At 35.2% G+C, this 13,132-nt stretch overlaps 1 protein-coding gene across 3 annotated transcripts in view; it reads right to left on the reverse strand.

Annotated features, from left to right (window-relative positions):
- Positions 1-13,132, reverse strand: part of LOC120774708 — a 33,986-nt gene that overhangs the window by 6,717 nt on the left and 14,137 nt on the right. The window contains exons 2-4 of one of the 3 annotated variants that reach the window (XM_040104444.1): positions 10,615-10,853; positions 5,943-6,954; positions 1,933-2,749 (exon numbers count right to left, since the gene is read on the reverse strand). In XM_040104444.1, coding sequence (XP_039960378.1) covers positions 1,933-2,749; positions 5,943-6,627 — 1,502 coding nt within the window. In that variant the 5' untranslated portion in view covers positions 6,628-6,954; positions 10,615-10,853. Of the gene's footprint in view, positions 1-1,932; positions 2,750-5,942; positions 6,955-10,567; positions 10,854-13,132 lie in introns of all 3 variants that reach the window. The other 2 variants (XM_040104443.1, XM_040104445.1) reach the window with 2 other exon arrangements.

The following is a 13,132-nucleotide window of genomic DNA, read 5'->3' on the forward strand; positions in this document are numbered from 1 at the left end:
AACCTAATAATGTTCCATAAGTATATATATGTGTATAGTTTGTATGTAGGACATATATATATACATTCCTCAACGATATGTCAAACACAATCAAATATCATTCGCTGGAGACAATTACTGCACTGCTCTGGTTTCCCGACATTCGCTGCACCACATGTGGCATCCATACAAACAATACGCGCTAATTTTCAGACAATTTAAGAAACTCAGAGTACACGCAAGGGATTTATAGTGGCTACAAAAAATGTGTGGTGTACTGAAAAAAAAATATCCGAATAGTTAAGAAAATACTACAAAAGGTTATCACAGCCCGAAAGTATCTGACGCTTGACGTTGGACGGCACGTTGTTTGCGAAAAATACATATACAAATGAAAACAATGCCTCGAATTATAGTGGTTTTTATGGTTGTGACATTCAGTTAACAAATCGTCTGCCGTAACGAATTCTTATTTTTGAAGACTTAGGAAAAAATTTTCACTATTTTGCACCCGAAAACTTCGTGGGTTTTTAGAGTCCTTACTAGAGAAAAACATTGAAGGCTCTTATGCCCACCAACCTCCAGTAATGAAATCAGTTAATTCAGTTTCGAAAAGGAAGTTATTAGTTGTCAATGAAAACCCTTGATCCCTTGATATCGAACCACAATAAGAACAACTGCCCGTGGACGTGAAACCACTGACTTTCGGAACAGAACTTTAATTGGTAAATTTCGTTGGTGAAACTCAGACTAAAGGTTCCGATCAGTTATCCGCTTGGAACAGTAAAGCTACGGCCTCGTCAGCAGACTACCAGCATCGATTCATTCTAACTGAATACCTTCGGAACTGATTTCATATTATTTTAATAAAGGACATCCATCGTCCCCTCTAAGATTGGCACATCTCAAGCCAAACCTAAAGGACAGGCGCTGCCGGCATCGACTCTTTCCCATTTTAAAGTCTCATTTTTTCCAAACCTATTCATGTCGAATTGTAATTTTGCGATCTCGTCATGAAAATTCCGAGTAGCTATTTGGTTTGCAACGTAAATCGAGTACTCAGTCGGCGGACAAATTTCTGTACTCCAAAAGCCATTGTGCTGCTGAATGAACCAAAGAGGACTACCAACATTCATTCCAACTGAACCGCTCCTATATTAATTACGCTAGCTCACCAGTCCAGAGCAGTACGAAAGCTCAACTTATAGTAGTTTCGGCTAAGAGGTTTGACCGGGGACTTAATTATGGTACCACGGGGAGCAGCAGCCCTTGAAGTTCACTCCAACCTGTTCATGCGGACTGGCTATCGGGAGTATCGTCGTGGTTGTGATTAAAACCCGAATGCGGAAAGAACTGACCCTTTGTCAGTTGAATGTGGAGTTGTATTGCAACGGATGCCGAAGCCCAAGTACTCAGAGGTCGAACCCTACCAAGGTGGTTAGTGTGTCTATTCCACACAGCCAATTGGTAGTGAAAATGCCTGGCATTTTCAGGGCGCTGATCAGCGCATTAATTTGATCCGCTGTGCTTTTGAACGCCATACGGTAAGGCTGTCGTCAGCAGGTACCCACGTTAAACACACCGGACGTTGTATTGATTTCGAATTCCCTTTCCTAAGAGACATATATTCTCTGAATTTGTTCAATTCGCAACCAAAACTAGTACGTCAGATGTTCGCGGTAACGACTCATTCCAACTGAAACGTGCTTTTTATGCAAAATTATTTAAAACCCGAGTCAGTTAGCCCAAGTGTTGTTTAGTTTTCGACTCCTTAACTGGTTCTTGATTAATCTTCTGTCATCTTCATAAATGTCTTTAGCTAAAGCGCTATTTTTGCACTTATTCTGCCCAACTTATTTGTCTAAAAACTATTCGCACGCACTGTAAACTGTTTCACAGTTCGCAACGCTATATACCGTTGCCTTATAAGTAACATTATACATAATTACTCACTTAGTCCAATTTTCCTTGTAGAGTATATTCAATGAAACCGTTATATCCCAAATATTCTCCACAGTACGCTGCAACGCCACATTCTCGCCGCTCCATGCATCACCGTTTTCCGCCGCCATGTCAGCCATCTGATCCTCATCGTCATCTCCATTACGCAACCCCACATCAACATCACTGAGAGCCGCGTTAATGTCATTGCCATTGACAGCATCAATGGCATTAGTAGCATGATGGCCACGATGCGCCTGCACAGCCATGGCTTGAGACAGCGTTGCATATGTAGCTTTAGCTGCTGTCATATCATTCGGTTGTTGTAGCAACATGCTGTTAGGCGCTGGCCGCAACTTGTTGGTAGCGTGCCTGCTGTCAGCATATGTTTCCGTTTCCGCTCTTGCAATCACATCAAAGTGTGCAGCGTCTGCTGCTGCGGTAGCCCCCGTGCCGTTCGCCACCATCGCTGCCGCTGTTGCATGCCACATTGCATTCGGCGTGTTCACGTGAAACTTGCCACTGCTCATGCTCGTCATGCTGCTTTCGTGTGGTTGGCCGCTATCAGCAGCAGCAGTATCAGTTCCTTGCAAGCGCGCTCCGCCTGTTGGGGTTGCCACATCAAATAACGGTTCACTGGATTTGTATAACTTTGACTGTGCTCCAGTGAAACTGGCTTGCGGTGTATGCTGGTTATGTTGTTGTTGTTGTTGCTTTGTTGTCGATATGTCTGCATTTTGCGCGTGTGACCAGGCATTTGGATCACTGACAACGCCTGCTGCGCTGCCACCATCGCCGGAAGTTTCTATGGTGAGGAATAGAAATGAGCCTGTGGCAAAGAGAAATGTAATTGAGTTTTCGGCCTTAGTGAATTAGCATGATCGAAATTGAAAAGTTTTTTCACTTTCATTTATTTGTTGAAATTGAATAATAAAAATAAATAGAAACCCGAAAAAATAAAAAAACGATAAACTTTCAATTGTCTTTCACAATTTGGTGCTACGAAGAGTTTCGGATACAAATGCGAAGTGGGCATTAATCAGTGGAGATACACTTCGGATGCTCCTTATTGCCCACTTCCCCAGCAACACGTCCTCTGGCGCTAAATCTCTCGTAGCGCTGCAAAATAATTGCCCGGCCTCTTTCGAGCTTCTGGATGAACGGCACTCCGCAAAGTGGAGTTCTTTCTCCTCTTCTATGAATCCTGGTCATTAACGACCTGCTTCAAAAACTTGAAGATCATGGCTGCCGAGTGATTGAATATGCCGACAAGGATGTAACACTTCTGGTTAAAGGAAAGTTCTGTACGAAAGGAAAGTATACAAGTTGACGCAGGGATATTTCAGCGTCGTAACAAATTGGGCAGTCTGAAGTGGTCTCGCCATCAACCAAAATAAAATTGAGATGGTACTATTTACTAGATGTAAGATCCTGGTGGCACCACTGCCGCAAATGAGAGACATCCGTCTGCAATCGGTGGCTTATTTTGGATAGGAAGCTTTTATGGAAGCCGAATATTGAAGAGAGAGCAAAAGAGGCATCGATTGCGTTGTACTGCTGTAGAGAAGCCATTGGCAAAAGGTGGGGTCTCCCCCCGAAAGTGGTGCTCTGACTCAACGACACCATAGTCAAGCCTATTATGTTCTGTGGAGTCTTTATATGGTGAAAGGCACTAGAAAAGACCGCATTTGCAAAGAAACTCAAAAGCTTTAAAAAATTGAATTTCGTATTGTTTTTTTATAAATCATGAGAAAATTTCCTTCAACATAAACAACAGAAGGCGATATGATGTCTCATTTTTTTGTCTTATTTAGCTATTAGATTTTAAATCATTTACAAGTATTTTTTTTTTTTCTAATTTTAAAGTTTTTGTGATCTACTCTGAAACGTCTAACGTAACTAACGAAACATAAAAAATAATATTTTGAGATGAAAACTAAAAATACTTTTCAAACTAAAAAATAAATTAATTAATTTTAAATATTTTTCGAAATTTTATAAAAACTTTTTGTTACAAAATAAATATTCGTATAATTTTTATTAATTTTTTTTACTTTCAAAATGAAAATTCGGATATTTTTCTATCAACATTTTTAGTGAAGAAAAAATGTTAAATAAAAATAATGTAAAATTTTCACAATTTGTCTTATTGACTCTTTTCCAATTTTTTATAATAAAACTTACAATTTTTCTGCATAAAACTTAATTTCTTAAATTTATTTCACTTTGAGAAGTTCTTAAAATTAATTTTAAATATTTTTCGAATTTTTGATAATTTTTTTTAATACAAAATAAAAGTTTGGATAGTTTTTTTATGATTTTTTTTAATTTCAAAATGAAAATTCGGATATTTTTCTATCAACATTTTTTAGTTAAAAAAAAATAATAATAATGTAAAATTTTTCTAATTTAGGTTGACTTTTTTCCAAGTTTTTATAATAAAAATTGTAATTTTTAACTACTAAATTGTTTTTATTATTTCTATATAAATTTGAAAAATTTCGAAATGTTGACATTTTTCCCCTATCAAAATTAATTTTTGGTATTCTAAAGTATTTGGAAGCTTAAAATGTTTGAATATTATTTTTTTTTTAATTCAAATATCGTATAAAATTTAAAGTAAATTTAAAAATTAAAATTTTTTTGATAAAAAAAATGTTCTATTATATAATAAAAAATTTAAAACAAAAATGGGAACTTTTCATCTTGCTCGAAATTTTTCCAAAAAAAATTTTACATTTACTTTTAATTAATTTTTTTTTTTTTAATTTGTGGTAAATAGTAGACACTTTTCCCCTATGAAAATTAATTTTTGGTAATCTAAAGAATTTGGAAGCTTAAAATGTTTGAATATTAAATTTTTTCTTTAATTCAAAGATCTTATAAAATTTTAAATAAATAAAAAAAAAATTTTAAATTTTTTGATATAAAAATACATATGTTCTATATTCATATAATAAAAAATTTTGAATTTTTCATATTGCTTGAAATTTAAAAAAAAAAATCAAAAAAAATTTTACATTTACTTTTAATTAAATTAAAAAAAAATTAAAGTTTTTTGATATAAAAATATATTATGTTCTATATTCAATTAATAAAAATTAAAAAAAAAATTGCATTTTTCATATTGCTTGAAATTTTTCCAAAACAAATTAAAAAAATTTTACGTTTACATTACATTTTAAATTTTAAAAATGTTAATTTTTTTTTGGAAAAATTGCAAGTACTATGAAAATGTAAAAAAAAATTTCAAAATGTTAACATTTACATTTTTTTAAATTGAATATAGGATATATTTTTAAATCAAATTTAAAAAAAAAAGCATATAAATCTGTTATTTTCAATTTTTCAAACAAACAATTTCACATACATACATATGTACATACATATGTATGTATTTAAATTTTTTTTTCATGTTAATTTAAAAATTTTCTAAAAAAAAGTCTGAAAAACTCAAGTTTTTCCTACCTGAAAAGAAATTTGAACTTAAATTTATTATTTATTTTAGCATTTTTCATTTAAATTAAATTTTTTATTTTTTTTTTTTGGTATTTGAAATTTAAAATTTCAAAATTTTATTTTTTTAAGAATTTAATTTTTTAATCCTAAAAAACTATCGGATATTTTTGTGAAATAAAAGTTGTCTAAACTTTTTGTTGATTTAATTTTTTAAGCTAACTAAAATATTTCCTTATTTTACAAGAATTTTTTTTATACGTCTACAATTTCTTCTACATCTTAAAAATTTAGTAAATTTATCTTTATTTCAACGTAAAAGCTAAAAAATGTGTAGCCATTAATTGAATAGCCGAAATTCTGCTTTAAAATGCCTACAATATGTCATTCACTTGCCTACCACCCAGAATTTCTAAGAGATATGCACGCCGAATCCATTGATTTATGAAACGAAAATTTCTAAATAAAAGCAGCACACAAAAGCCAACAACACCAATTCCGCAGAAAAATGAACAACAAAAAAAATCGATGGCAAAAACAGTAATAAACACGAACTGTGTACTCACCAATGAATAGATAGCCGAGCAGCAGCGTGCAAATACCCAAATTGGCAAACAATGCGGGCCAAAAAGTCAACGCGGGCAATTGCTGCTTATCGCCACCAGCATCCTCACCACGCGCACCGCCACCGTCGCGACCACCGCCGAAGCAACCGCAAACGTTGTCGCGCTGCGGTGCACCCGACTGCTGCTTGTGCGGACTGTTCACGGTGCTACCTTTGCTGCCGCCACCGCTCACGCTGCCAGTGTGGCTAATTTTGAGAATTGTCGCGGCCGACGCTGCAAGTGGCGCGGCCTGGGCGGACACACCCACACCCGACCCAGCCATATAAGCATCGACGGCGAGCATAGTCGAAGCGCCGCCTAAACTTGCTACCGATGCGTAGCGATACAATTCGCTGCCAGCAACAACGGCTGCCGCGACTCCACCACCGCCGCCACCAGCGCCATTTTCCACGCAGCCCATGTCAATGCCACTCGTTGTGGCATTATTGTTGCTGCTGCTGTCGTGTTGGTATGTTGTTGGGTTATTTGTTGTTGTCGTTACCAATGCTGCTGCTGCTGCTGGCAGCGTTGATTCGTAGCGATAATCCGTCTGGTCAATGGTCGCACAAGTGCTGGTATGCTGTTGCAGTTGTTGTTGCAGCTGTTCAATGGGTGTGGCTGTTGGCAGTGATAATTTCTCGTTCATTGAGTTTGCGATTTTTTCGCCTGTTATTTGTATTGTGTGTTGGTTGATTTTGCGTGTTTTGCTTTCACTTTTCGTTCGCAGCGAAATTGCTGCTGTTTAGTTCTGGTTTTTTGTAATTTTTTTGTTGTGCGCGTGCCTTAGTGAAATTTTACTTCATTCTGCGTACGCTGATTTGGTTGTTGTTGTCAAATTCTGATGAAATTTTCGCTGGCACGTTTCTAAATTTTGCGCGCAACCAATTTTTCTAGCTTTTTTTTAGCATTTCAAATTATTTTTTCGATTATGCTGTGTTGTTCTCTTCAATGCGTGCTTATTATGCTTTGGTTGCTATTGGAAAAATGAATTAGAAGAAAAAAACTCAATTTAAAAATATATACTATTTTAAATAAAAAAAATCCATTTTAAAATAAAAAAGTATTTATTTTCAAAAAACTTTTTTCCACTTCATTTCATTTTGCTTGTGGCTTTGAGTTTTGTTTTTGTCTTGTTTAGTTCAATTTCAGCGCTTTCTCCATATTTTTATGCTATTTACTTATTTAAACAAACACGTGTATTTTGCCATGCAAATCAGTTAACTCTGTAGCCAACCAAGCTAAAAGAGTTCCATTACTTTATTTAAATTTTTTTGTCACTGCATAATAAAATTTTGAAATTTTGATTGCATTCCTAGAGCTTCCATAGAATGCCTTTAAAGCGAATAAAGCTTATAAATATTTCATATGTCGTTTAGTAATGGATTATACGTATACCGATATATATAATAAGTAAATTGTCCCCGGCCTACCATAGTAAAAAATATTTTTTGGAAAAATTCGATTTTTTTTACTTCAAAATAGTTTCCTTTAAGGGTGATACACTGATTATAGCGACCCTCCCAACTTTTCGATACCATTTTTGTAGTAAGATTTGTTCTTTGCTTCAAAACAGGTCTCAATTTTTGCAATAATCTCTTCATCCGACGAAAAGTTCTTCCCAGCGAGCATTCTTTTGAGATGTCAAAACAGTAAACAGTCGATAGAAGTCAGATCTAAAGAGTAGAGTGGATGCGGAAACAATTCGAAGCCCAACTCATGGGTTTTTCCTATCGTTTTCACTGACTTGCGAAATGTCTATGTGTGTCGCTGTTGATGGTCCGTCCCGTTTCAAGGTAGTCAAAAAAATTATTCCATGCGCATACCAAAATACAGACGCCATAATCTTGCCAGCCGACTGTAGCGTTTTTCCACGCTTTGTAGCTGGTTCATCTTATGCAGTCCACTGGGATGACTGTCGATTGAACTTCGAAGTAAAATGATGAAGCCATGTTTCATCGACTGTCACATATCGACGAAAAACTCGTATTTAATACACGTACACGTTCGGTTGATATCTTTATAATACCTGCTATCTCGAACAACTAGACTTTACAGTCATCCAAAATTATTTAGTGGACTTTTTTGAGGCTATCGTCGGTAACTACCACTTTTGGCGTATACAGCGTTCACCGTCTGCGGTGCTCATTTCATCACGTCTAAACTTAATGGTTGTTTTTCCTGAGGCAGTGTCCAAAAACTTGTTATCAAGCCAAGTTTTAGCTTCAAAAAGTTGTTCCCTCTAAAAAGCAATATTTTATCAACAAACGAGTTTTCTTTTTATCCAATTTTTACAATAACAAAAATTGTTGCACTCATAATTCACAATTTAAGATTCGACTGCTGTCACATTTATACTCTTTTGAAGGTTTCATTTAATCATCATCATTTATTTCTAGTAGAGCATTTATGGTGAGGCCGACGACTTTTCAATTGATCTGTTATGCTCGAAAATTATTTTTCATATCATTTACCTAAATATCAGATCAGTAGGGTAATCTAGCCTGTTTTTTTGAAATTTTTTTTTCATAGAAATATTTTTTCTACAATAGAACTTTTTACACATATCATGAGGTATATCGTGAAGTGTATAAACAAATTTTTTCGGAATTTTTTGATGACATCTGTCGGAGAAATGGCTGTGTGAATGAGATCTTTCTCATGTTTGGATCATCTGAAACACAAAAACCTAATTTATTCTTAAAAAGTACGTGAGTGGTTAGCGTCCCTACTAGAATCATGAAAAAAAGTTATTTTTTATTTATCATTTTCTTTTTTTTTCTTTTTTCCCACGTTTTTTTACATAAATTTTGTCACAATATTGTCAATAAATTATAAAAAATATAGGGACGATAGCCAGGCGTTTTGTGAACATTAAAAAAAAATTAAGCAAATCGGTTGAGTAGTTCGACCGGAATTATGTCCGCCAGTTTAAAAAAGTGTGTTTTGAGAAAAACGCGTTTAAAGTGCCAGTTGTGCACTCCGAGCGCTCCAAAAGTCGAGCGGTATTATTATTTTTGGACCTTTTTCGAAACCTTCTACATTAATTCTAAGGGTATAAAGGAACAGAAAATGTAAAGAAAAAACAATTTTGGAAAAAAGATTACCCTACTGACCCCTTATGTACCTAACAGTGGTACCCAACAGTTGCTTAATTGAGTTAATTAGCAATTTGTATCTGCATCTAAACCAATTAACTAAATTAATGAAGTGTTTTTGAAAACTTCAAATAATCTTGTTAGAGTGTCTTGATTTTTCTGATCGTTTTGTTGTTTAATTATGCTGTTTAATTTTTCTTAAAATACAGCTCTTCTACTAAGTACGATTTATACAGTAGTGTCAGAATGAATCAAATCCAGAAGAGATGGTAGATTTTGAACAAAGATTCAGCTTCAAACTGAAAAAAAAATTTACAAAGAAACTTGATTTTATCTGGTAAACAACACTAAATCTATGAACAACCTCCAACTAGTCTGTCCTTAAAAATCTTCTTACACATTGACTGCTTTACTGAATTCAACCACTACGAAAGCTAAGTCTATCTCAGCAATATTTAATACTACTCCTTATAAGTCCAGCAGAAATTTTACTAACTTTCAGCAGTGACACTTTGGGTTTTGCTAAGGATTTGTTTTTGAATAGGCAATTTCTCACCCAGCTAAACTGAAACATTATCTGTTATCTTCTAGGGTGAAATTTACCGTGTTTTCTTGACACTTCGGTACAATTTCTGCTATGTATGAAACTAAACTTGTCAGCAAATTATTGATAACCGTATCAGGACTGATAATATTAAAATAATAAATATTATTCCAACAGCCTATGCAATCACTTGGGCTTAGCAACAAGGAAACCTCAAAAACTGTCAGGTATATATAAAGCTTGCCCAGTGTCTTCCGGAGAAGAATATATACATAGTTGTATCCATGGTTTTAGGAACTTAAAAGCTCTCAGACTTTCACTAATCGGCTTGTGGTCAAAGAGTACTTGCATATTCTTCAATATACTCTTCACTAGAGCTAACGTTTTCAAGCGGTCTTTATCTAGGTATGTCCCCCGACCTCTTCGGACCCCCTATGAGGAAATTAAGTGACAGTCATGCATTCCTTTACAATATCTAAGGGCATGTTGTCTTTTAGATATAATGGCACTTACGTTGGTGTAATGCGAAGATTTTTGAGCCCTAATTATGGTGGTTCTTTGAATTCTTATCAGCTGTTCAACTTTAGTTAGAAGGTCTAATATTCAAGGCTGCAATTGACGTGGCTGCAACAGTTTCCTAAAGCTCTATCAGCAAGTTCAGTTAAAGGGACTTAGTGCAGGGAAGCCGTATAGACATGTCTGCAATTTGCACAGTTCTCTGAACTGGCTCTTCAATTAAAGTGACTTGGTCCAGTTCTGATGTATAAACAAATATACATATCTTAAGATTCTTCTATCGACTAACACGCTTTTTCCTATATATCACTGCATTTCTATTGAATCCATCAACTTTAAGCTACAATTTTTACTTTGCTTACTTTTGTGTCGTGATTCCTTTACTTCCATTCATTTTAATTATTTATGCGAAAATCTCTTTTTGCACTTACCACCTGATTTTCACTCGTTATTGTATTTGCTGTATGTTTTCTCTTACATCTTTTGTTGCTCATTCAAATTGCGGTTTTTTCATATATCGATTAGCTTTTCTTTTTGAATTGGCTTTTATTTTTTATTTTCGCTTTTTCGGTTCTTCTTGCATCAAAGCTTGCAGAAAATATTTAATTTAGTTCAATTTCGCGGCGTGTTTCTCCTTTGTTTCGCTTGCTTTATTTGTTTTGACTTGTCCTTTTGTGGGTTGGCGTGGCTTTGCATTCTATTCGAGAATGCGTCGAGCTGGAATGAGCAGACAAAGAAAAGAAAATGGTCTGTGATTGAATAAAGTTCTGCAAATGTGATGTTTAAGTATGTATGTATGCTTATGAATGAATGTTTAATAAAATGATAGAATTAAAATTGTGGTATCTCTTTTTTGTAGTGTTTTCTACTAATATACGATTTGAGATTCTTTAAGAGAAAGTTATAGACATCTTTTGAGGCTGATCTGAACTCGTTTCTTTATCTAGATTTGGAGCTCTAACAGGAGAAGCAGCACCTATTTCATAGCAAAATATTGTTGCTACTTCTACATTTTCGAAAACTATTCATTAAACGTCAGACCTTATTCATCTTAAATGTACTTGCAAATATGTTGACTTCTCTGATACCAGTGAAATAGGAATGCAATGCAATAATAAGCACGTATTTTCTTCAGATATTCCATCGATACCAATTTCTCATAAAGTTCTCTTTCGAAATATTGGGTGTCCTACTTAGATGAAGTCCCAGTTACCCATTTTCACGTATTCTTCAGCTGAGGATAAACTCCGGAACAAACTAATTTAAGTGTAGAGATCGTCTGGAAATTTCCCATTCCTCCTTTGAATTGAGTATCTACTACGGAACCATTCCTTAAAGCACTAAATGCGATTGTGGACCACTTGGATGACTTACTAACAGACCTCACTAAAATTCGGAAGGTGACTTACTATTTGGTAGTAAAAATCGCTACAGACAAATTTTACTGGAACGGACTCGCAGAAGACTAAACGAAGTTGATAAATCTTGCAATTACCTGGTTGCGTCATCAGCTAAATCATCGAATAGCAGAGCCCGGAAAACAAATGTGACACAGCGAGTTTCGACTTCTGAGTTATGAGACAGATATATAAGCCCGAATTCCTTTTAAAACTATTGCGCCATACTTGGATCCCTTATCGACCTTGAGCCCCCTAACCGTGCGTTCAACGCTAGCTAAGAAATGGCTAACCCTGGACATCAACGGCATCGAATCACTTTATGAAAACGCTAGTATGGATGCCAAGCCATAGCGGAAAGCTAACGATCTAGCAGGAAAAGTCACCTTTGCTCCGCTATCAGTAGAATGGGAACGAGTGGAGTTGCGGTATCTTCGTTCCTTCTACTATTAGATAGCTGTGCTTGACGGCAGCTTGACCAACCCTGGGATGCCAATAACTCTAGTACTAACATAAGATTCTTTAGTGGACCGCAACATACCTTGTGAGCTCTTCACCTTCAGTACATTTTGGCTCTTTTTAGAAGTTCTAACTGTTCATTGCTCTAACTGGGTCCTCGAGATATAGTTGAAAATCTTCCGGGAGGCAAGTTGTAGTAGCCGTTCGGAAGAAAACAAGGTAGAAAAACCTCAATAAATTCATTCTGATTATCCCGCCTTTGTGATAACAAGGCAGAAACATCTGTAAGCTCAAACTTTCAGATGTTCCGTTGAGCTGTGGGAATGGATACAAGACGTCTGAGCAGATTTGTATTGACCTTAAGGTACTTTATAGACTTATAACTAGGTTTACTGGAGCTCTAGCTTTAGTAAGGAATGTATATAACTAGTAGTCCTAGTACGATCCCCAACTTGATTATCAGTCATTGAACCAAACTTAACTTTATTATTTCAGTTAAATAAAGTATCATGTTCACCGTGGAAGATATAGTATATTGAAATCGACTTCGATTAGTGTCGATCGGTGTTTTGAAAACATCTTTCTTCTAAGGAATTTTATAAAATTTCCATAAATATGTAAGTGAAGTCTATTAAGAGTTCACGGTTTAAGTATTTTATTTATTCTTTTTTTTGCGTTTTCCTTACATTCATTTACACTTTTTTCCCTAACTCAATTTATTCGATTCGTAAGTTCTTACCCTCAGGTTAGGTACCGTACATTCCTTTCAGTCTCACGTTAACATACTATATACCCTGACTCAAAATACTAAAATCTACAATAAAGAAAATTACTGAATATTAGTGCACACTTTTAGGCGCTCAACCCATTCACAATTCAAAATTCTTTATATTTTTACATCCTCACTTGAAAACATATACGTGCCATACAATTTTCTTTAGCAACTTCAATCCGCTGCGGGCTCACCTCGCTTAACTATTTGCTTAACCTTCGCTCATCTGCCTCTCAAGCCATTAACATTCTAATACATTCGTAAATATTTACTCAACACTTCCTCCTTGCCTCAGTCATACATGCCGCTACATACATGCATACATACATTTATTAGCAAGCAAGTGAGATGAGTTCAACAACTTGTTG

The sequence above is a fragment of the Bactrocera tryoni genome, chromosome 4 (assembly GCF_016617805.1).
Source record: "Bactrocera tryoni isolate S06 chromosome 4, CSIRO_BtryS06_freeze2, whole genome shotgun sequence".
Classification (NCBI taxonomy): Eukaryota; Metazoa; Arthropoda; class Insecta; order Diptera; family Tephritidae; genus Bactrocera; species Bactrocera tryoni.